The sequence below is a fragment of the Lethenteron reissneri genome, chromosome 5 (genome assembly GCF_015708825.2).
Source record: "Lethenteron reissneri isolate LAM-NWPU_2019-01 chromosome 5, ASM1570882v1, whole genome shotgun sequence".
Lineage (NCBI taxonomy): Eukaryota > Metazoa > Chordata > Hyperoartia > Petromyzontiformes > Petromyzontidae > Lethenteron > Lethenteron reissneri.
This window is the reverse complement of record NC_083783.1, coordinates 5,659,040-5,683,793: the sequence shown is the minus strand read 5'-3', so window position 1 is coordinate 5,683,793 and position 24,754 is coordinate 5,659,040. Positions and strand designations below refer to the sequence as shown.

At 53.2% G+C, this 24,754-nt stretch overlaps 1 protein-coding gene across 2 annotated transcripts in view; it reads right to left on the bottom strand.

Annotated features, from left to right (window-relative positions):
- Nucleotides 1-22,491, bottom strand: part of LOC133351515 (terminal nucleotidyltransferase 5C-like) — a 41,173-nt gene extending 18,682 nt beyond the window's left edge. Inside the window, exons 1-2 of one of the 2 annotated variants that reach the window (XM_061566781.1) lie at nt 21,681-22,491; nt 232-371 (exon numbers count right to left, since the gene is read on the bottom strand). In XM_061566781.1, the coding sequence (XP_061422765.1) occupies nt 232-360 (129 nt within the window). In that variant the 5' untranslated portion in view covers nt 361-371; nt 21,681-22,491. Of the gene's footprint in view, nt 1-231; nt 464-21,680 lie in introns of those variants that run through there. The other variant, XM_061566791.1, reaches the window with a different exon arrangement.
- Between the last annotated feature and the right edge of the window lie 2,263 nt (nt 22,492-24,754).

Sequence of the window (24,754 nt, the reverse complement as noted above, 5' to 3'; positions counted from 1 at the left end):
GTAGTGTGTGTACAGTAGGTAGTGTGTGTGTACAGTAGGTAGTGTGTGTACAATGTGCACAGTAGGTAGTGTGTGTGTACAGTAGGTAGTGTGTGTGTGCAGTAGGTAGTGTGTGTGTACATTAGCTAGTGTGTGTGTGTACAGTAGACAGTGTGTGTACAATATACAGTGTGTGTACAGTAGACAGTGTGTGTACAGTATGTAGTGTGTGTGTGTGTACTGCCGCCATACCTCGAGCGTGGGAAAATTCCCCCTGCCGTGAATGGGAACCTTCTGGTCCAGCACGGCGTCCAGACGCTCCACCTGCTCCCAGCCCAGCACGCTGAAACGCCGCGACTGCTGCTCACTCGCTGCGGCCATTGGAACTCGACCTACGGTGACGGCACGGCACGGCACGGGTGCGGTTGGTGTGTGGAAAAGAGGACACAAGCGTAGACGGAGGGTGGGTGTGAACACGCGCGCTCCGAAGATGCGGCAGCAGCTGCTGCGGCGGTAGCGGCCGTCCCTTTAAATAGCTGCGCGCTCACTCGCTCGCTCCTCCCTCGTGGTGACGACGCTGCGCGGGGTGGAAGGGGCCGATGGTTGCCCACCCCCCCCCCCACAAGATTAAAGGGACAACTTAGGCCACGCCTCCTTCTACCCCTCCCCTTCATCCCCCTACACACCCCTCCCCCTTCCACAACCCCTCCCACCCCTCCCCTGCATCCCCCTACACACCCCTCCCCTTCATCCCCCCACCCCTCCCCTTCATCCCCCCACCCCTCCCCTTCATCCCCCCACCCCTCCTCTTCATCCCCTCACCCCTCCCCTTCATCCCCCCACCCCTCCCCTTCATCCCCCCACCCCTCCCCTTCATCCCCCCACCCCTCCTCTTCATCCCCCCACCCCTCCCCTTCATCCCCCCACCACTCCCCTTCATCCCACTACCCCTCCCCTTCATCCCCCCACCCCTCCCCTTCATCCCCCCACCCCTCCTCTTCATCCCCCCACCCCTCCCCTTCATCCCCCCACCCCTCCCCTTCTTCAGTCCCCCCCTTTCCCCTTCATTGCCCCCACCCCTCCCCCCTTTCCACACCCCCTCCCACCCCTCCCCTTCATCCCCCTACACCCTCCCCTCCAGCCCCCCCACTCTGCCTCCTCCCACCCCCTCTCCTCCACCCCCCACTATTTACCCGACCCACAGCATACACCTCGTAGCATCAGACTCTAACAACTACCACCGCAGCAAACACGTGTTGTGTACATAGGTCTGTGTGTATCGTGTTGTGTATATCGTGTGTTGTGTAGATCGTGTGTTGTGTATATCGTGTGCTGTGTATACCGTGTGTTGTGTATACCGTGTGTTGTGTATATCGTGCGTTGTGTATATTGTACGTTGTGTATCGTGTGTTGTGTATATCGTGTAGTGTATATCGTGTGTTGTGTATACCGTGTGTTGTGTATACCGTGTGTTGTGTATATCGTGTGTTGTGCACATCAGCGTGTTGTATTCTGATATGCTGCAAGTGGGTGCATGAGCCATAAAGCACGAATCACATACACAAAAACTCAGCGCATGAAAAAGCATCATTGCCCGAAACGTCGCCCATTATTTATTTACTCGCTGTTGCCAGTGTTGACACCAAAGCCCGTCTGCAATTGCGCAGTTCATGCTTCATTGAGCAATTGACATTGCACAGAGCCCGAGCTGGGGGCTCTGGGGGACTCTGGGGGAGGTCTGGGGTCGTGGTGGGGTAGCGGTTGGTGGAGTTTAGGGGCCGTCCATAAATGACGTCACGCGATTTTTGACGATTTTTGACACCCCCCCCCCTCGTCACACGGCGTCACAAAAAGTCAGACCCACCCCCCCTTCAAATATGTCACAAAGCTCTGCCCCCCCCCCCCCCACAAAAAACATGCTTCAAATCGCTTTAAACTCTTGTCATTGTAGTGCGTATTTAACGTGGCGCTGCACTCTGATGTTGTAGGCTGCTGTAGGCGACACGTTGTCAGAGTGCAGTGCGGCCAATTCACTTATTGTACCAAACCTCTATGTCCCTACATCCATTCCCCCCCCCGCCCTCCCCCCGGCTTTCATGAACCCGCCCCGAACCAGCGTGGTGAAGTATGGTCAATTGAGGCCACCACAACTGGCACGGTGTGAAGGAGGCCCCCTCTCTCGTCCATAGCGTCATAGTGCGTCTTGTTTTCTTCATGGAATTGACTCAACAGCCAACGAGAGCAACTTTAAAATTTGCTCTTTTGATCGTTTGCTCTCTTTATCTCTTGTCGTCGTTGGATTGCGGCACAGGCAGAATCATCCTCACACGATTCCGCACGCATTGAATGCGTAAATTATTATTTGACGGGGTGAGCATTCCCGTAAGCAATGAAATCAGCTCGTGGGCAGGAACGTGCTGGGAGAGAGATGGGTGGACAGCGGTTTGGCGGAGGCCTTCATCCAGCAGTGGATTGATCATAGCTGACGATGAAGGTGATGCTGATGATGATCATGAAGTCATAATGAAAAAAATATCTACATCACAAGAATGTTAATTTGTCAGTCCACCAGTCAAGAGAAATTACTCGAGCCAATTTCTTACAGCGTGCGCGAGCAATTGCCCCTGCAAGAAAGAGCCAAAAACTTTTTTCTGCACTGCCGCAACGGGAGATCGACCCGTGCGTGCCGACCTCTGCGCTGCAATTGCAATGCCCAAAAGCGACGACGCCGCCGCTGCGGATGCGCGCGTAGCAGTCCACCAGTCAGAGAAATTACTCGAGCCAATTTCTTACAGAGCTGAGCCCAGGGCTCACTGTGACCGCAAGGAAAAACCACGAGGCCTATATGGCATTAATGATGACGTGCGTACAACCTGTGACATTTGATCTCGGTACAAAACAGCCAAAAAAAGCACGATCAAAAATGTTCACCATGCTCATCTTATGGCGGTGGAGGAGGGGGGGTACGGGGGAGGAGGGGCGTGCAGGTTATGGAAATTTCCTCTCGGTTTTCTGTTGAGTTGACAGTTGCAAACAGTTGTGTAAAATGAATGGAATTCCGCGTTAGCACGTGGGAGACATATGCCCCCGGGGAGTTTGCGAGGGAGAGTTCATCCGCGCGAGTGTGCCGGGAAATTCTCCAGCACTTAAAACTGTGAAGGCCGGTCGGGCGAGGTGATGGTGGGGGCAATGAATGTCTCTGTAGAGGATTGATGTGAAATGACACAATCCATGATTTGCAACTTGCGTAGCTCCTACGACCGCGGGTTAATCACAGGCCATGGTGGAGCGGTGTTTAGCGCACGGCCCTTCGAATCCAGCAAACGTGAGTTCGATTCCCGGCCATGGCTAACATTCGTGGTGAGTGACGTCAAAAGCTCCCCTAGGTCGAATCAGCCTGAACTGAGTATGCACGACTGCATGTAGCATCAGCGGCGGCGAGTAACGGAGATTCGTCAAAACCACGGGCGATCTGCCGATGCTGACGAATTCACGTTCAACTTCGTTCGCACCGTACGTAGCCAACCGTGCGATTTGGAGGTGCGCGGGAAGGACAGCGCACTATAAAACAAAAAGCTGGTCGAAGGAAATACGTTTTCAATCTAGATATTTCAATGATGTTGATGACGACGACTCATCCTTCCAGGGTCACAAGACCCACGTGCAAAATCTGGCGCATCCCCCCCCTCCGTTCCAGTGTCGACTTCTGCTTTCGTCGCGAGCGTGACCCTCAATACCAGGCCCAGAGCACGAGCTGCACCCCCCCCCCGTCCCCCCGGCGAAGAGCAGTCGAGCGGGCGATGTCCCCTCGCTCATCCGCCCCAGCGTCACCTGCTCGAGGCGCCGTGCACAGCTGCCAATGGTGACGATGATTTAAGCGCCGATGCCGTCCGTGCGTGGGAAGCGGGGGGAGGGGCCTGTGCCCCCACCCTACGCAGGCCGTCATCGATCTCGATATGAATGGGTATCCTGCGCGACCGTGCAAACATCGATAAATAGCGAAATCAGCTGAACCTTCCCCGTAAATCACGTGACTCAGGTGAAGCCAACCGCTACTCTGAATCCCTCCACTCCGCCCCCTGTGAAAACAGACGCGGCTCCGTGCAGCAGCTGCAGCGTCGAGGCCCTGATGTATCCTCTTGCTATTCTTTGGGTCTTTCGGTAAAGTCACGTAGATGGGTTCAAATGAATGAAAGTCAAATAAAAATCCTCACATAAAATCAACATCCTCACATCCTCACCTCTCCTGACCCTACGCTCTTGTCTCTCCATTCATTTTCCCAATCCTCCTCTTCTCTCTTCCCTTCCCCGTGTCCCTTCTCCGTTCCCATCCATCGTGAGTGGACTGCACACTGACCAACCCCACGGATGTACGCGGCGGGGTTAAACACACACGAACTCATGCGCGACTTTCAAAGCTAAATGTCCTCTTTTTTCACCGGACGACGATTGCTTGTGTTGCAATCGAAACGTCGTGATTTTGATTATTTTATCTACCCACTTGGCTTCACCGAAACACCCAAAGAACATCGAAATGTACCACTTTCATAACATAAAAATAAAACGATTGTCAGGGCTTCAGTGTTAATAAAGCAGCCTGGCCTTCTTACATCCACAGGGTTGGAACAGTCTGACGCTGGGGGAGACCAAGGTGCCTGATAAGCCGCTCGGCCACACTGCACCACACCGGCACTGCTCCACGTCCTCTTCCTCGTCTCGAAGGACGTGGGCCTCCATGATGGGTGCTCGCCGATCATGGCCAAAGGTGTGAATTTCGTAAGCGCGCGTTTGCGCCAACGGTCGAGGTGTGTGCGTGGAGTGCGGAGGAGCTTTGTGCCGTCACACAAAGCCACAATAGGCGAGCGGGCACGCCCGGTGATTATGCATTGTATTGAGCTGACGCCCGCCAACCGACTCAGCTGCTATTATCACCACCACCGCTGACGATGCTGCTGCCTGCGCATTGCTTTATGAACGCGGCGACGTTACGCGTCCACGCGAATTATAACTGCACAGCGGCAGAAGGTCAACTCGTCAAACCAAGAATTAGAACTTATTAGGTATGTTTTTTTTTGTATAATGATAGGTGACGTTTCGGACGATGACCGTAGTTGCTGTTCTTATTTTTTTCTCGTTGATATATTTTAGTTTGCTTGTTTTTATTTAACCGTGCATAACAGGGATCAGAGGTCACGGCGCAACGTGTTATTGGGGCAATCGGCGAACATCGCCAGAAACATCCATTGTACTCTACTTCTATGCTCCCACGTAAATCCTTCACCGCCTTCACCGACCCTACGGTGAGAACCGGCGATGCTGCGACGTATTTCGGGGTCAAATAGCCGCTCACGGAGCGACCCGCGCGGCGTGCGGAGGGGCCCTCGAACTCATCCAGCAGTGGATTTTGACCGCGCGCTTTTACGCGTCCACAAGAAGTGGCCACGCGTCAACAAGAAGTGGCCACGCGTCAAGGCGTCGGCGTTTTTGAAGCTCATCGGCGCTAACGCGCCCGCTAATAGCTCAGCCCGCTGGTGAATTTAGAGCAGCCAGGGCCCTATTAGCCAAAACGCGTGAGTCACTGCCACGCACACACACACAGACCCGGGGCATGCCGAGCAATTAACAATTACGCGCTGCCATTGGAATGTGTTGAATAATTTCGTGGCCTGTATGCGGCGCAGTTTGCGGTGGAGCGGTGGCGCAGTGGTTAGGCGGTTAGTGCGCGAGCCGAGCCGCTCACCTGAGTTGGATTCCCGGGCCACGCCGAACACGATCGCCATAAATGAGTGGTGGTGAGTGATTTCCGAAGCGGGTCCTGGGTCCCACTAAATTATTCACCAATCCGCACTGAGCAGCGTGGTGAGGTATGGTCAAATCCCACCTCCACCCTCCCCCCCAGGGATTGATAACACGCCGATACGTTTACAAATATCCCACTGATTTCTAATGCTGCCCCCTCCCCCCCCTTAGATGTCGTTCTCAACAGCATATTGTCAATAACGGGATAGCCTCCGTATCTTGAAGAGAGTGCTTTCAATACATTTTAGATTCATCTATAATTCCTCCATATTCATTTCGTACGGCATCTCTCCATCTCTCTGTACACGGGCACCTGTAAATATCATCCAGTCATCTCGAGCGGTTCGAGACAGCGTGGTACAGATTAATTATTAAACTATCAAGCTCCGTCCACCCAGCGGAAGTAACGCATCGATCGGCAGGCTGTGGTACACGTGGTCCAGATGTCTTGTGACCCCCCCTCCCCCCCCCATTTAATTCTCTAAAAACTTCATATTTTTTCAATCTTGATTTGAAGCTTTCGTCACTGCAGGAATCCATACTAACATTTTATTATATACCTACGTGACTTTACCGAAAGAACCAAAGAGTATTCATATTTTTTACAGAAATTTTTACTTTAAACAAAAATTAATGTTCAAAGGAATAAAAACACATATTAGGGGTCAATCAATTGGGGATCATAAGACATCTGGACCACCCTGTGCAGTGGGGTATAGCGTGGGACCGAATCCCAGCTTGTCTTAGGGTGCCACGGTGACTGGGAGATGTTAACTACCTCGCCTGGTATACAGGAAGTCGTGGGTTCGATCCCGACCCTGACGCCCGCTGTATATTTGGAATTTGTGTCTCTCTCTCATCATCACGGTGGCTAGATGTTAACTACCTCGCCTGGTATGCAGGAGGTCGTGGGTTCAATCCCGACCCTGACGCCTGCTGTATATTTGGAATTTGTGTCTCTCATCATCACGGTGGCTAGATGTTAACTACCTCGCCTGGTATACAGGAGGTCGTGGGTTCGATCCCGACCCTGACGCCTGCTGTATATTTGGAGTTTGTGTCTCTCTCTCTCATCATCACGGTGGCTAGGAGATGTTAACTACCTCGCCTGGTATACAGGAGGTCGTGGGTTCGATCCCGACCCTAATGCATTTTCGCACGTGGATTTTTCTCCGGGTCCTCCGATATTTCCCAACACATTTAGAATCAACGTGCTGCTAATTTCCACACCATGACGACAAGCCACTTCGTTGAGCTACAATTCGTGGCCAGGTCGCTTCTGCAAAACGAGTTATGCAACAGCTTCGTGGGCCCTTACCTCATTAACAAAACAGTCTATAAAGTTGTTCCGTGACGTCTAAACCAACGTGATAAAGCAATCCTCAACGAAATAATTCTAGATTTGAAGCTTTCGTGACTGCAAGGATTAATACTCTTAGGTTTTTTCGGTACAGTCACGTAGGTAAAAAAATTTATTAAAAATTAATAAAGTAATAATAGAAATGAAATAATAAAAATCACGACGTTTCGGAGGCAACACAAGCTTCCGTCTTCAGGTGGAACGGTCACAGCACGATTGCTATATCAAATAAAGAGAAATCCCAAGAGACCCGACCTTGTATATACTGTATAATGGTTGAGGATTTGTTTTTTGTTAAGGTTGGTACGGCTGTGGCTACTGCTGGGACGGAGCCTTTGTAAGGACAGCACGGGGTGATGCAGGGACAGTCGTACTCCCCGTGGCCATGGTTACTAATTAACGTGCCGGAAACGGACTGGGGTCACGTTAGGGCAATGCGGTACCCAAGTGGTCGCTAATAATGATTGATGGGACTAAGCGGTTGACAGGGTCACGTGAGGGCAAGCACGCGGACCCAACGGTTGTGAATTGTAATAAGGACAGAGACAGACACGGGGGCAGGCGGGGGGCTCTGGCAGAGGTCACAAACGGGTTTTGATTCCTTACCCGTACCCGGCCGCACCAGGGTCGCAAACGGGTACCCGTACCCGGCCGGGTACCCGCTCCCTACCCGAAATGAGTGACAAACGGTTACTCACCAGTGACTCACGGCTTACCCGTACCCAAACCCGGCCGCACCAGGGTCGCAAACGGCTACCCGTACGCAAACGGCTACCCGGCCGGGTACGGGTAGCCGGGTATCGGGTAGGGTACGGGTATCGGGTATGGTACGGGTATCGGGTACCCGGTTGCGACCTCTGGGCTCTGGGCTACTGTTGTGGGGGAATTGCGGATGGTCTTCATCATCCTGGAGTTGGGCACCTTGCAGCCTTGGAAGGCTAGAATTGTGTTGTCTCAGAATAGAGCTATTTAAGTTACCCAAGTGTATATAGTCTATCGTGGTTACTCGTTAAGTTATCAGCGAGTCGGCGGACTTTCTTCATCATAGATATACAAGGCGGTGTTCTCTGATTACACATTTACACGTATTTCACCCCCATATAAAAGATGTTCTTGTCCAGTTCCAGGAACACTGCTCTCTGGACAAAAGCTCCCTTCACTCAGCTGTGCGCATATGGAACTCTGCGATGAAGACATTGTCGGCGAGATTACCGATTCTGGTCTTTGGGCCTTCACAATGCCGAACACACACATACACACGTGATATCTCCTGACTTCACCACAATCCTTCTAGAGACCGAGTCTTTGAGTTGCAGTGAACCCAATTTAGTAAGCCGACGAGACACGGACTCACGTCTGAGATATGGCTTTTGTTCACAATTGCACCCAATTTTAAAAATACAATCATCTTATCGCCAGAGCTCCCTGCAGTTGAAGGCCCTTTCCGCCAGCAGTCACGAGGGGCAAATAATTTTTGTTCCCAGGCAATTGCCGTGCATGTGAATGGCAGTGCGCTGCTGTGAGTTGAGGCTGGTGTGACATTTGTTACAATTAACTTCGTGTTGTCGTTTTACACATCACGCCACCCAAACATTGCATTCGCCCATTATGAGCATAGTACACAAGCACTTGATGTTATTAAATCGTGCTCCGGAGTTGCCACTTTGGGTCGTGGGCGGGTTACCTATGGGCTAATTAAGTACAATTCAAGCTCATTTGCACATTAAGGTGTATTGCTTTGCTAAAATAACCCTCAACCATCACGCCCGTGGTAAACATGTCCAGCGATGTACACGTGTGCGCGTGTGTAAATGGACGGCGAAAACGCAGCGAGTTGGGAGCACAGTTGGTGGTCAGTCATCTCCATCAGTCGACCTGGTGGGTCTGTCCCGTGACCTCCTGCCAGCGGGCCTTCTTCACGTGGCCTCAAAAGTGCACCTAGCCTGGCACAAGCGCCGTGGCGACGTCACCGCCACTAAGTGGTGAACAGCGGTCGTTGTTATAAAAAAAACTAAAATACAAAGATACCCATATAGCCTGACCGTACTGCTGGGGCAAGTGCTGTTAGCGAACACCTACGAAGGTCAACACTGCACACGAAGGGGTGGGTGGCCAGCACCACGGCCGGCCGCCTTTGTCTCCCGAGTGCCGATGTTTACGCATCGTACCCAGGTACTCATTTATGGCTGAGTCGACCTAGGGGAGGCCCAGTGCCGGCGCAGATAATCGTCACCGATGTTGGTGGCCGTGAGCGGGAAATCGAACTCGGGTGGCAGGTTGTTCGAAGCGCAGGTCGCTAACCACTGCGCCACCGCTCCCCAATCACATTAAACTCGCACTGACCAGCGTGGTGAAGTATGGTCAAATACCCCCCCTGAAGACTCTAATAGGAGTGGAAGTGGGGGGGCAGCCATCCAGCAGTGGATATACAACAATGGCCGCACGTGCTCTCGCACTCTTAGCAGAGTCCAACTCTCGCAAATACTCATCGAAACGCAATCATCGAAATATCGAATTCACTGCCACGTGCCGAACGCGCTGGCGATATTAATGCCACCTCCTCGTGGCCAGGCACGTGCTGGGAGAGAGGTGGGTGGACAGCGGTTTGGGGGAGGCCTTCATCCAGCAGTGGATTGATCATGGCTGACGACGAAGGCGATGCTGCTGATGATGATGACGAAGTCATAATGACAAAAATATCTACATCACGAGAATGTGAATTTGTCAGTCCACCAGTCAGATAAATTACTCGAGGCAATTTCTTACAGCGTGCGCGAGCAATTGCCCCTGCAAGAAAGAGCCAAAAACTTTTTCTGCACTGCCGCAACGGGAGATCGACCCGTGCGTGCCGACCTCTGCGCTGCAATTGCAGTGCCCCAAAGCGACGCCGCTGCCGCTGCGGCATGCGCGCGTAGCAGTGGCAATGCGACGAGATTACATTGGAAGGAGCGAGTGGTGGGGGGCACGTGGGTGGGGGGCACGTGGGTGGGTAGGGGCACGTGGGTGGGGGGCACGTGGGTGGGTGGGGGGGCACGTGGGTGGGTGGGGGGCACGTGGGTGGGGGCACGTGGGTGGGTGGGGGGCACGTGGGTGGGGGGCGAGGGGGCACGTGGGTGGGTGGGGGGCACGTGGGTGGGTGGGGGGCACGTGGGTGGGTGGGGGCACGTGGGTGGGGGGCACGTGGGTGGGGGGCACGTGGGTGGGTGGGGGGCACGTGGGTGGGTGGGGGGCGAGGGGGCACGTGGGTGGGTGGAGGGGCACGTGGGTGGGTGGGGGGCACGTGGGTAGGTGGGTGGGGGGCACGTGGGTGGGTGGGGTGCTGGAGAGTTGAATGGCACTGGCTGGGAATTACGTAAGAGCCCCTTTTTCGTCTGTCACGCAAATAGCTGCACTGTACTGACAACGCTTGCGCACGCAGAAGCATTATGTCCACGACAGCGTCATCGCTAATACCCCCCGGTCGAGATTTCAAAGTACGCAGCAGAATCATCGAGAGAGAGAGAAAGAGACGACGATGCAATGGGCAGAGTAGCGCTGCAAAAAACCCGAGAGAAAACACGTGTGTCAGACAACAAAACGTATGTCTCGTCGTACTTCTTCATATGGCTGATGTAGATGCAGAGCACCCACTGCAATGTCACACTCGTGGTGGCCAAAGCGCAGACAACCGCGTCAGCAGCAGCAGGAGCAGCAAGCGGAGTCGTGTGTCGCTGCGATGTCTCCTCCGTGTTTGTGGATCGGGAGGCATTTGGGTCGTTACGCGTTGCACCGCCGTCTCTTCTGGATGACCCACGCTACTGGAGAGTTTCACATCTAACATTTGTGCTGCATCATCATCACCACCAGGGTATCCCGCATCTACTGCTGCCGTGGTTTTGTGCAGCGGATGCGGTTTAGGGTGTACCACGAGCTTCGTAGAAGATCAAAACCCAAGGGGATCTTCTGTGCTGTATCTTTCGCAATTGCACTGGGCTCTGTGACAGGTGCATGGGCTAGGGAAGGACGCGTTCGCTTGGGAGATGAAAGTCGACTCAATGGACAGGGGCAGGGAGCCGATGGCACGGACGGTGAAGGGCGGTGGAAGGGGGGTTCCTGATGAGATTGTGCACAACTGTGATGTCGATTATGGTGGCATCATCGCATCCAGCAGTGGATTGCCAACGGGCAGAGTTGTGTATTGTTACGAATATTATTTTTGCGTCATGTTTGCATTCGAATTAGTATATCAGTGCTGTCGTGGCCATGCAACCCAAACTATGAGCCACATATTGAGCGCACAGAGGCACACACAGATTCATAGAGACCCGTAGAAATTCACGGAGACGCGGAGTTTCGTAGACGCCCATAGAAATACAGAGACATAGGGATACATGGAAACGCACAGAGGCACAGAGGCCCATAGGGATTATAGAGATGCATTCAAGATAAGCCATCGTGCTATTGTGGCCATTCAACCCAAACGATGGACCACACAGTCCTCTGTAGCCTGCGTTGCGTCGACGGCGGAGGAACAGCAAAGCCACACGATCTCTCTCTCTCTCTGTCTCTCCGCTGAAGCCCTCTCGTCGTGGCACGGGGTCAGAATTCGTTACGAAAGGCGTGGGACAGTACTCACCTAAATTAAAGACGGGTACATCTGACAGTAAAAGTACACGAGGTATTAGTTACACCGTTTGCGTTCAATGCATTTAACCCCTAAGGCCTACGTTCGGGTAAACATCACACGCAGAGCGCTCGAACATGACGGGCTGCGGAAGCTAACAGGTGTTATAGGCTGCCGCGGGGTTAAGTCGCCAGCAGATATACGCAGATGACAGCGCAGCACACAGCCTTGTTGTGCTGTACTCCCATGCTCCCCGCCTTCATCAACCCGCGCTTTTCACCACGCTTGGTGGTGCGGGTTGGTGAATGCGGGAACGTGTGCTGGGTTCGATCCCGACCCTGACGCCTGCTGCTGTGTATTTGGAGTTTGCGTGTCTCTCTCTCTCTCCTGCCCCGTGGTCGCGTGGATTTTTCTCCGGGATCCTCCGGTTTTTCACCTCCACGTTTGGAAACATCACGCGTTTAGAGCATTTGGCTGCTATACATTACCACGTGACGATAAGCCACTTCGTTGAGCTATCATTTGTGGCCTGGTCGCTGCTTAATCAGAGCTATCTATCTCAGTGGGCGTTACCTGGTAAAGTTAAATAATAGTGTATATTTTAGTGTCTTGTCAAACACTACCTCCCCATCACCGACACGGCGTGGAGAGGCATTTATTCACCAGTGGTCTCTCTCTCCCTGCACATGCTCTATAAAATCATGACCTGAACGTGTAGGCGGAGACGTGAGTTAAAATGCTTAGCATCTGCTCTTTTGAAATGCCCATCATCATCATCTTTCCCTGGGGGGTGGGGTGGGGGATCGATAAAATTCCTACCGCTTTATGGGGTAAGTCAAACAGTGTCTGTGCTGCAGATAAACTCACCGCTGGCAATGCATGTGGGGAGCAAAGAGGCGAGTGAGCAGCGATGCCTCGGTGACCACGTGGGCAGAAATTCACTCGACAGAGTATTTTTAAATCCTTTATATTAAGTTCACTTGCTTGCGCGCTTACGACCGTGCAAATCTTTCGGTCGTTTTTTAACCCACTTCCCGTGATCCAATCGAGCTGACACACAGACTCGTTGTGCGTGACAATTAATGTTCGTGAAAAAATTTTTCCCAAAATTTTACACTTTTTAGGACAAAAATATTATATTTAATTACCAATTGCTTAATGCTGCCATGCAATCATCTGACCCATAGGTGGCAGCCATCTCAAGCCAGAGGACGAGATGACTCTAGCCGCCACGCATATAAAGAATTTATAGTGAAAAACTTTGTTTTTACGGGTTATACTTGTTTGCTTTGAAGGTCGGCCAACCACCAACACCACATTAGCATGACGCAGACACACCCAGCGGCCTTGGCTAGATCCCCCCCCCCCCAATCTTCGGCGGGAATTTATGACGGTGTTTCGGCGAATTATTCATTTAACGTATGCACACGCGGCATTTGAGTAATCTTGGCACGCACGCGATTGCTCGGATATGTGTGCGACCGTCGCTCAAGTGACGCAGATAAGTATGCTAATTGTGATGCATGCGGGTCTTTTGTATTTGTATCCCGCTGTTACCTTGGATTCATTATTCGGCTGCTATACATGTCCACGCGATAAGCCACTTGGTTTGAGCTATCATTCGTGGCCAGGGTCGTCTCTGGAAAAGAGCTACATAGCTCAGTGGGCCTTACCTGGTCAAATAAAAAAGAGTTTATTTTAGTTGATGAAGCCGTGGTTGTTGCATTGACGGTTTTGTTCGATCTCACGGCGTGGCAATTCAAACAATGAGCAACTTCCTTAAAAATTCGCCCGACAGCACTTGCCATTATTTACGGGCGCGTAACCACAATCCCATCGGAATTTCGCGTGCGGTGGGGGCAAAGTGTGGCCACTCCCGCCGCTGACCAGCGTGGAAGAGTAGACCAAAAGCACCCTCCAGAGTGCCTCTCTTGAGCTCCCCAGCAGCGGCGTGGAGCAAGATATTCCAGGGCTGCCCCTTTATCTCTTTTTAGGAATTACGATGAAAGCGACGGCGGATGGGACCAGAAAGCGGCCGAGAGAACGTTCAACCCCGTGGAGATGGAGCCATGAATTGAAATCGGCTCGTGTGCATCATCGACGGCGCTAGCTAGGATCCTTAGCGAAGTGAGAAAGCGGAGGATTTGGGGGGAGGCCATCATCCGCTACCGATTGCGATGGGCAGGAATAGTCATGGACATGCAAAAACATTTTTTTTGTGGTCAGCTGTGAACAGCTGCCCGTCATTGAGATGTGATTAATATACTCGTCCTTGGTGACTTGGCTCTGTTCCAGCGGTCCCAGATAAATGCTGAGCCAGCCTAAAAAACGCACGTGGAGTTGCGTACAAGATAAACACAGACCGATCGGGGGGGGGTGGGCAACGGGGAGGGGAATTGAATTGGGTTGGCCCGAATGTTCACAGCGCTGCGCGCTAACCACTGCGCCACCGCTCAGTGTCCGTGAAAAACCACAGCCGCCCCGTGACTCACACCCAGGTCCACGTGCCATGATTTAGCACGTGGTAATTTTTTATTTGTCCTTCACGTTACTCGACGGTGATCACGATGATGACCTCCTTGTCGATCTGCTGCCGGATGAGAGGCCTCCATCTACTCGGCGTGGAACAAGGGGATTGTTTGACCGTACTTCTCCGCGGGCAGTTGCGGTGTTCTGCTCACAGACTGTTACTACACCTACGGCATGTTGAGCACTCGGGTCTAACCAGACTGACAACACACTGACGTACGCACAGAGCCGTCCCGAAGAGTATGGCGAATCGGGGAGACCGCCCCGGGCCCCGCGTTTTGGGGGAACAGCGCTTCGACATCGCTGTGTCAGATGTAATCGTTTCGGTTTAGTTTGAAGGCGTTGGGGGGCCCACACGGTGGGGTTCGCCCCGAGCCCCCCCCCCCCCCTGTATGGACCCACTCACCCGCACACTCAACCATGAACTCACCTACCACTCACCCGCACACTCAACCATGAACTCACCTACCACTCACCCGCCCCCTTACTCATTCACTCGCATCAACCATCCACTCGCCGCGGTGCAGGTCACTTCACTGCTCTCTCGCTCTCTCTCACCGCTCCACTGCGGAATCCCCACCTCGCATCATCGTCTCATTTGCCAGGTTCTTAAAATAACCTCGCTCAGTTCAAGGAACATATTGACTCTTTTCAATAACACCTTCAATAGTGCTGCTAGTTGCTGGCCGCTTGGCGTTTTGAGTCTGGTGGCCTGGGCGTAGCAATCGTGATTTGACAACAAAACTATCGAAAACTGAGAGCTCAAGCGTTGGTGGATCACACGTAGATTCGTGAAACTCCCAACCACTGCTGGGGCTGTACACACGAGGTGGCCAAGCGGTGGCAGTACAGCAAGTGGGACCAATAAAATGTAATATTATTACAATATATTTACCAGGTAAGGCCCACCGAGCTATATAGCTCTTCTTCAGTAAGCGACGTGGCCACAAATGACATCTGAACGAAGTGGCTCAGCATGCAGAAGTTTATAGAAGCAGCCCAATTCTGAAAACGCGTGTTTCGAAATGTGGAGGGAAAAACCGGAGGACCCCGAGAAAAATCCACGGAGAGAGAGAGAGAGAGACACGCAAACTCCAAAATATACAGCAGGCGTCAGGGTCGGGATCAAATCCATGAACTCCTGCATACCAGGCGAGGCAGTTAACATCTCCTAGCCACCGTGATGATGAGAGAGAGACACGCAAACTCCAAATATACAGCAGGCGTCAGGGTCGGGATCGAATCCACGACCTCCTGCATACCAGGCGAGGTAATTAACATCTCGTAGCTACTGTGATGATGATGAGAGAGAGAGGCACGCAAACTTCAAATATACAGCAGCAGGCGTCATGGTCGGGATCGAATCCACGACCTCCTGCATACCAGGCGAGGTAGATAACATCTCGTAGCTACTGTGATGATGAGAGACACGCAAACTCCAAATATACAGCGGGCGTCAGGGTCGGGATCGAACCCACGACCTCCTGTATACCAGGCGAGGTAGTTAACATATTGGCGCCATGTGTTCGCCATATCTCGTCAGATCTCGGAAGCGAAGTGGAGTTGACCCTGGCTACGTCACGAGTCTTGTGGGGAGCGGTGGTGTAGCAGCTGAATCGGTCCTGCGTCTCCCCTAGGTCGACTCGGCCTCAAATGAGTACCAGGTGCGACGTGTAAACATCGCCACAAGGGAGACAAAGGCGGCTAGGCGTGGTGCTGGTCACCGCTCGTGCCGTGGCAGCCTTCATAAGTTTGCTCATTAACAGCACTTGCCCCAACAGTCTCTTAAGGCTATACGGGGAATCTTTGACTCGTCTGAAGACGTAGGCTTTGCTAGGGCAAAGCAATGTGTATTCTTGATTTGAAGCTTTCGTGACTGCAGGAATCCATACATTCTCTGGTTCTTTCGGTAAAGTCACGTGGGTATATAAAATAAAATAAATCAAAGTTTTCCCACCTGATGACGGACGCTCGTGTTGCGCCCGAAACGTCGTGGAACTTGTATTATTAGTCGGGCAGTTGAAACAATGGTGCAACTTTATTCAATCACATCGCGTCTGCCCACCACGGCATGTCGATCCCGCGTGTGTGGTGTGGTAAAGTGTGGGTGACTGCCACCTCTTCCAGCGTTTATTAAAAGTAGGCCAAAACATACCCTGAATGGGGAGGGGGGTCTTTAGAGCCCCCCTCTAGTGGAGTTCCTTCCGTCAGCAGTGGCGTAAAGCAAGGAATTGCAGTGCTGCGCCTTTAGCTCTTGCATGTAGGTACGTTGAACTTCGTTTGCACCGTACGTAGCCAACCGTGCGAATATTGCACTGTTGGTTGTCGTGGTCGGTGGTGATTGCTGTTTCGCTGCAAGTACTTGGGCAAAGGGCTCATGAATAAGTATATTTACTGATCTCCGCGGGCTGTTAAAGAGTGATTAACGGCGATGACACCTGGTACTAAAAAAAAGGTCGTTTGTCCCGCTCGATCTCCCGTGTGAGATAATCTTGGGCACGTGCTTTGCATTCACAAATTCTTAGTCGGTGGAATATTTATTTAGTTTGTTCTCGCATGAGGTTCGCGTTTATTTCTTTCTCGGGGTAACGCCAGCTTCTGATCATCGTAGAAATAAATAAATAAAACTCTTGACTACGTCCTTTCTATAAATCTGGACGGATTATGTGCGGTTAATGCCCGAAAGATATTTATATGAATATAAAAGCCATATGCTGCTGCGGAAGCAGAGGCAGCTTTTGGAAGTGCGCCTTTAAGGGCGCGCGCGAGCGTCGCTCGCCGAGTTGCGGTGACCCTCCCGAAATTGGCAGAACCAGAATATTTGTACTGGAGGAATCCGATGAGCTATAAAATATCCTTTTTCACAGATGTCCAGTAGGCTCTTCGCCTCCCCCCCACCACTCCCACCCCCCTAAACAAAAAAACGAATCTTCCAAATTAATAAATGCCTATGACAAAGCCCTGCAGTTCTCAAATCGTTGTTCGCCAACCCCGGGGGCTTGTGTCGGGGGGGGCTCGTTCGGCCGTCACCTTTCGGCGACGAAACACACACGATGCTATGAGTGGGGGGGGCTGGGGAGTCGATTATTGGGGGGGGGGCGCAGGAGCAAAAGTGATCGAGGGCCACTGGACGAGACGCACGGTTTTAAATGGGGTGCCCGGGGTATTGTGGGGATGGTGCGTCGCTTTAGCACGTCAAGATATCAAACACAACACCGAGGCTGGGGCAGGCTGGGGCAGGCTGGGCAGCAGAGACGCGAGGGCTGCACAAGTCGCGACTCCCGGCAGAGGTCCCGACGCTTCGCAACTGACCCGGACACGGGCCGCTGCCATGCACGTTGGAGATGTTGACTCCCTCGCCTGGTATACAGGAGGTTCGTGGGCTCGATCCCGAACCCCCGACTTCCTGCTGCTGCTGTGTGTTTGGAGTTTGCGGCGTCTCTCTCCGGGGTCGTCCGCTTTTTGCCCTCCACATTTTTTAGAGATTAACGTCACGCAAAGTTTAGAGTCTTCGACTTGTGTGCTATGAATTCCCACGTGATAAGCCACTTAATCTGGGCTATCCGTTTGTGACAGGCTTCTAAGAATAGAGCTAGATAGCTCGGTGGGCCTTAGCTTGTAAAATAAAATAAAAATGTAGTTTAGTTTAAGTTGTAAGTATGTTGAACTTTTTTCGCACCGTACGTAGCCCCCCGTGCAGCAAGGCCGCTCCAGAGATAATTGACGTCCCATAACAGCGGGGGACCATTGCTAATATCCCCCCCCCCCCGTCCTGCCACCCTGTATCATGCCACCCAGATGATCAACGCGTGAACGTGCCTCGAATAAAGTTGTACGGGTGGTGGTAACAACACGCACTCGCAAGCACGCGAAAACAACTTCACCTGCAATTGTACGCAGCAGCGTGAGTTAAATCGCCTGCACGGGTGGCGAACGATGCAGCATCACACTTCCACCACGACCCGAGTCAGTCACTTCACAAGTAAGACAAGGGACCCCCCCCCCCCACCACGGCTGTCACTAATCAACCCCCCCCCCCCCCCCACGGCTACAAAAAAGATAAAGATCCCCCCGTATAGCATTAACAGACGGTAGGGGCAAGTGCTGTGAGCGAGCACCTATGAAGGCCGGCACGGCACACGAGGGGATGGGGTGGCCAACACCACGCCCGGCCGCCTTTGTCTCCCCAGTGGCGATGCTCACACATCGCACCAGGTATCTCATTTTAGGCTGAGTCGACCTAGGGGAGGCCCAGGACCGGTTCAGATAATCGTCACTGGGTGTTGGCCGTTGAGCGGAAATCGAACCCGGGTCGCCAGGTTCGTAGCGCAGCGCGCTAACCGCTGCACCACCGCCCCCCACAGCCCCCCACAGCCTAAGAGCACGTTGAAAACTGCCCCCCCCCCCGAGGTTTGCTTAAACAATACTAAATCACGATTATAAGAAAGCCGGAAGGCAAATAGACCGAGAGGCTGAACAAGAATAATGTATATTTAACGTGAAGATACAAAGGACATATTTATTTATTACATTATCTCATGGTGACCGCTCAGTGTAAACACGCGCAGTTGCGCAACAGCTGGACCGCCACCTGAGTTCAATTCCCGGCAGCGGCTGGCTTCAGTGGGTGGGTGAAATTGGCCCCGTTCACAGCGGGCCCCCTCCTCTACCCCCCCCCTCCCGCCCGCCCGCCCTCCTCAACCAACCGGCACTGACCAGCGTGGTGAAGTATGGTTAAAGAACCCCCCCATGAGATGGGCGTGTGTGGGGGGGGGGGCTTCATTCAGCAGTGGATCAACAATTATTTTTTTTACAGAAGCAAACGTTTTATTATTATTTTTTCACTTTATTTTTTATTCATTAATTGTTATTATTTTTTCTATCCCCGTGACTTTACCGAAAGAACCACAGCATAAGCAAACGTGGCATTGCCATCGGACAGTTTCCAGGGTAATGTCCCATCGACTCTAAAACATCATTTGCTGTACTCCACTTCTATGCGTCCACATCCACGCCTCGCACGCCGCATTCACCGACCAGCGTGGTGAAGTATGGTCAAAAATAACCGCAACGCCCGACAAAGGCGGGGAGAGAATATACAACACCGACAGTGGTTTGGCAATAACGAGCTGCACGTAGCAATCATCATTATCATCATCATGATCAATCCACTGCTGGATTTCAGGCCTCCGGCAAGCCTCAACAATCTCTCACCGTTCTGCTACACGCGTGTGCGCGTTCAATATCCCCCCAGTGGCGATGACATCTAAAATAAAAACCTTTCTCCAGCTGTCGGGAAGGTATTCTTGGTCAATGACCGCATCAGCAATTTGCACTTCAACTGCTAGCGCTTGCCCTGCACAGGTGGTGGCGGCGGTGGTAGTGGTCTTAGGGGCAGTCCAAAGTGCGCGCAAGTCGATTTAGTATCGTGTATATCAAGTGGAGGGGAGGGGGAGCGGTGGGCCAAGTGGTTAGCGCATTTGTAGTCACCAACCCGGCCCACAAACGAGTTCAACATTTCCCGGTTGCGGCTGTAACGTCAGCAGTAGCGGCGAGTTTATATCAGAGCAGATCAGGGCACTCACCCCACCCACATGCCCCTTTTGCCAGCATGGTGAAGTATGATCAACTCTCCCGCCTTCACCGTAGCGGCAAGACATGGGGGAGGTCTAACTTCACCCATCGGTGGATTGAGAATGGCTGGAATTTATATTTCACTTGCTCGTGAAATTGTGAATTCTTTTTTCTTCTTCGTCAACAGCCTGCGTCTTCCCGACAATGCCCGCTCGCCACACCTCACATCCATCGTGTTGCCGGTAACCAGAGTTCTAGTTTGCCGTTTTAAACAAACCCTCCCCCAAAAAAGGTAACAATTATTTACAGTCCCTTGTCGATCCACTGCTGGATGAAGGGAATTCATCCCCACGGCGTTACCGGTCGTGGAGGATGTTTGACCATACTTCACCGCGCTGGTACGCGCGTGCGTGTGTGCAAGGGATGGTGTCGGGGCGGGCTGGAGAGTGACCAGATCCTGGTTCATATATCCCGAGCCGCCGATGCAAATAGCTCTGAGCGGGTATAGGATTTCACTCGGTCGGATCGCTGCCTGTGCAGGTTCTTAGCGCAGTGCGCTCACCGCTGCTGCCGCAACAGGGCTTCACCTAGTCCCCCGTTACGTGGCGAACTGAACAAAATTGATGTATTTATGATCCTATCATCAAAAGTAATCGATTTCACATCGCTGTGGGAACATGCGTGATAACGCGCGCAGCTGGCGCTATCGATTTGCTGCGAGCAACACGCGGAAACCTAAGCAGGGTTGCAACCTGGCGAGCATCGCTGTTAAGATTGACGGACTGCCTGGAAATGAAATGTTATCGCATGCAGACCTTCGCGCCGCGAGGTGGCGATGATATATATCGAATGTAGAACCGTGTTCTTTAATCGAAACTATCTGCGCGGAGAGTTTTCCAGTGGGGGTGCCACGGTGGCGAGATGTTAACGACCTCGCCTGGTATGCAAGAGGTCGTGGGTTCGATCATAGACCCTGATGTCTGTATATTTGGAGTTTGCGTGTCTCTCTCTCTCGCTCCCTGTGGTCGCGTGGATTTGTCTCCGGGTCCTCCGTTTTTTTCCCCCCCTCCAACATTTCGAATCAACGTCACGCGTTTAGAACATTTGCAGGCTATAAATGTCCACACGATCAGCCACTTCGTTGAACAATCATTTGTGGCCAAGTCGCTTCTGAAAAAGAGCCACGCTATAGCTCAGTGGGCCTCATTTGGTTAAAAAATTGTATTTTAGTTTATAGAGTGTCAGCCCATATCTCCGTGTCTCTTGCCACGTGAAGCCAAACTCACATCAACGGAATTGACCGAGCATCCCCAATTGCAGCAGTACTCTCCTGAGACTTGGCACCCTGGGAGGTTTTCCCTGGGTAAAATAAAGGACATTTCTCGCTAGCCTAGTTCTTACTATGCCGATGGTCACCACCGCTCCGGTTACAATACTACAACCTGCCCGCGTCCTACATTAGAGCCGATCACATTACGATCACCACCACCGTGAAATATAATCGACTAGTTCCTCGAATAAAGTCATCAGTCAGGGTCGCATTGCGACGCAATGTCCACGTTGGCGTTGGGGGGGGGGGAATGGGTAACGGAGCGGTGGCGCAGCGGTTAGCACACCCACGTTTTCAAGTCGGATCAGCAGAGGATCTCGAATTCGCGCGCGCACAGATGCGGCTCTACGCTCGCTCGCCTTTGCCAGCCCCGAGCTCACCGGCCCCGAACGAGACCTCTCCCACGCCAAAACGAGCAGGGCACGGCGCCGTCGGGGTGGCTTTCGTCCGAGCAAGCGTGCAAGTCGGCGTGGTGGTGCAGGGACGTGGAAGGTTGCGGTACTCACCGTGAAGGGAGGGGATGGGGGTCCCTCTTTTGCTCCGAAGATCCGACTCAGGAGTTGTTGGGTTTTTTTCGTCTTCGTATGGGGTGGGTTGGAACACTCGATTAAAGGGCTTCTTGGCGTTTTCCGTAGCACGCTCCTTCTTGCCCCCCCCCACTCCCAACACACGCAGAAATCCGGAATCAAAAGTCAAATGTAAGAGGATGGGAGGAGAGAGTGAGAAAGTAAAGTAGCCGCGACGTCCGGGTAACTTCGCTAACGATTGCAGGGGGGGAGGGCAGGACTGCGAATCGGTGTGTCTCGCTTTGCTGCGACTTGGTGCAAAAAAAAAATAACAAAAAAACGCACGAGGTCTACTTTTCAACTACAAATGCTTGGGCTAGTATATCTCGAATATGTTTGCAAAGAAAATAAACAAACGTTGAGTCTTCCGCTCAGCTCTTGAGGCTTCGGAGATAAATCAGCAGCCGCTGTTGCTTCTGCGAACGGAGCACGGGACACTCTTCACCGAGAGCTTCCCACGGCAACACATCCGTGGGTCTCAGACGCCGGAGGAGTGGTGGTGGTGGATGACGACGACGACGACTTTGCAGACGACGGTGGTGCTGCAAGACGACCAAGATGATTCGAGTGCCGATCAAAGCAAAGAAGGTTGCGGTAATGTCCCCTTCGATAACCTCACCACCTCGCTCCAGCCACTGCGCGCGGCTTGGTCTCTCTCTGCTGCTTCTCTCTCTCTCTGTCTCTCTCGCTGTCTCTCTCTCCGTGCCGCGTGATCTCGACTCGCCCACCGACTGCCCAGCTCGTCGCCTCGCTCGCAGCTCAAATAGAATCACCGCAGCACGAGCCGCGTTGGGCTGCCCCGATAACGTGGTGCGCACGTCACGCCCCCCCCACTCCTCCTCCCCCCCCCAACTCATCTCTCCCCCCCCCACCACCACCACTCATGCACCAACGCCCGCATGCATTGCTGCTGTAACGTAGCCCAACCTCCCATAGCAAGCCCAGCCCAGTTCATTCCGGCATGCCCGCTCACCCCCACCAATACGCACACCACCACCACCCACCCACCCCGCCACCCAGCCCGCCCCGGCTGTCCACCCGTGTGTGCGCAGAGTGAGAGAGCGAGTCGAACTCCCATCCCCTCCCTCTCTCCAGCCACAACCGCCTCCTCTCTCTCTCTCTCAGCCACAACCTCCTCCTGTCTCTCTCCAGCCACAACATCTTTCCTCTCTACAGCCACAACATCTTTCCTCTCTACAGCCACCCACCCCCTTCTATTTCTCTCCAGCCACAATCTCCTCTTTCCCGCCGTCCCTTTGCAGCCACAACCTCGTATCCCTGCCTCTCTTCAGCCACAACATCTTTCCTCTCTCGCTATCCACAACCTCCTCCTGTCTCTCTCCAGCCACAAAATCTTTCCTCTCTACAGCCACCCACTTCCTTCTATCTCTCTCCAGCCACAATCGCCTCCTCCCGCCGTCCCTTTGCAGCCACAACCTCGTATCCATGCCTCTCTCTCCAGCCACAACATCTTTCCTCTCTCGCTATCCACAACCTCCTCCAGTCTCTCTCCAGCCACAACCTCCTCCTCTGCAGGCCACAACCCCATCCTCTCTCTCCCTCTCGCTTTCCACCCCCCCCTCCCCTCTGTCCACCCCCCTCCCCTCTGTCCACCCCCCTCCCCTCTGTCCACAGCGACGATCACCCCCGCCCCGCCTCTCGACAGGACGCGTGGCTCCCCCTCAATGACGTCACTGAAGCGCATCTCGCCCCCCCCCCGCGCAACCCCTCCCCCACCCGCCCCCAACTCTGTACGCACGGGTCCGTGCTGCGAGCTCGGGGTAAACATACATCATCAGCATCATCGTCACCATCAGCATCATCATCACCATCAGCAGCATCACCATCATTACCATCAGCATCATCATCACCATCAGCAGCATCACCATCACCATCAGCAGCATCACCATCAGCATCATCACCATCATCGTCACCATCAGCATCATCACCATCAGCATCATCATCAGCATCGTCACCATCAGCATCATCATCAGCATCATCACCATCAGCATCATCGTCACCATCATCACCATCATCATCATCGTCACCATCAGCATCATCATCGTCACCATCAGTATCATCATCGTCACCATCAGCATCATCATCAGCATCATCGTCATCAGCATCATCGTCACCATCATCACCATCATCATCGTCATCATCATCATCGTCACCATCAGCATCATCATCGTCACCATCAGCATCATCATCGTCACCATCAGCATCATCATCAGCATCGTCACCATCATCAGCATCATCATCATCGTCATCATCAGCATCATCATCAGCATCGTCACCATCAGCATCATCATCGTCGTCGTCACCATCACTTGGACACATTGGTGAGTGCCGGTTGCGTATGTGGATCGATTATTGGGTTCGACCCCCCCCCCTCCCAGCAGCCGCTAGAGGCCGCCACATTCACCACAGCGGGAGCACGCAAGGAGAAAAACACACGAAGCGCAAACGGCGACTGCATCGAGATCGAACAGGTGGCGGCCCCGACGTCTATTCCTTGCTCGGCTCACGTCAGTGGCGAGTGACGCCGTCACCAGCACCACCACTAGCACCACCAGCACCACCACCAGCACCACCAGCACCAACACCACCAGCACTACCACCAGCACCACCACCAACACCACCAGCACCACCACCACCACCAGCACCACCACCACCAGCACCACCACCACCACCACCACCAGCACCACCAGCAGCACCACCACCAGCACCACCAGCACCATCACCACCAGCACCACCAGCACCACCAGCACCACCACCACCAGCACCACCAGCAGCACCACCACCAGCACCACCAGCACCATCACCACCACTACCACCACCACCAGCACCACCAGCACCACCACAAGCACCACCAGCACCACCACCAGCACCACCACCAGCACCACCACCAACAGCACTACCACCAGCACCACTACCACCACCAGCACTACCAGCACCACCACCAGCACCACCAGCAGCACCACCACCAGCACCACCACCAGCACCACCACCAA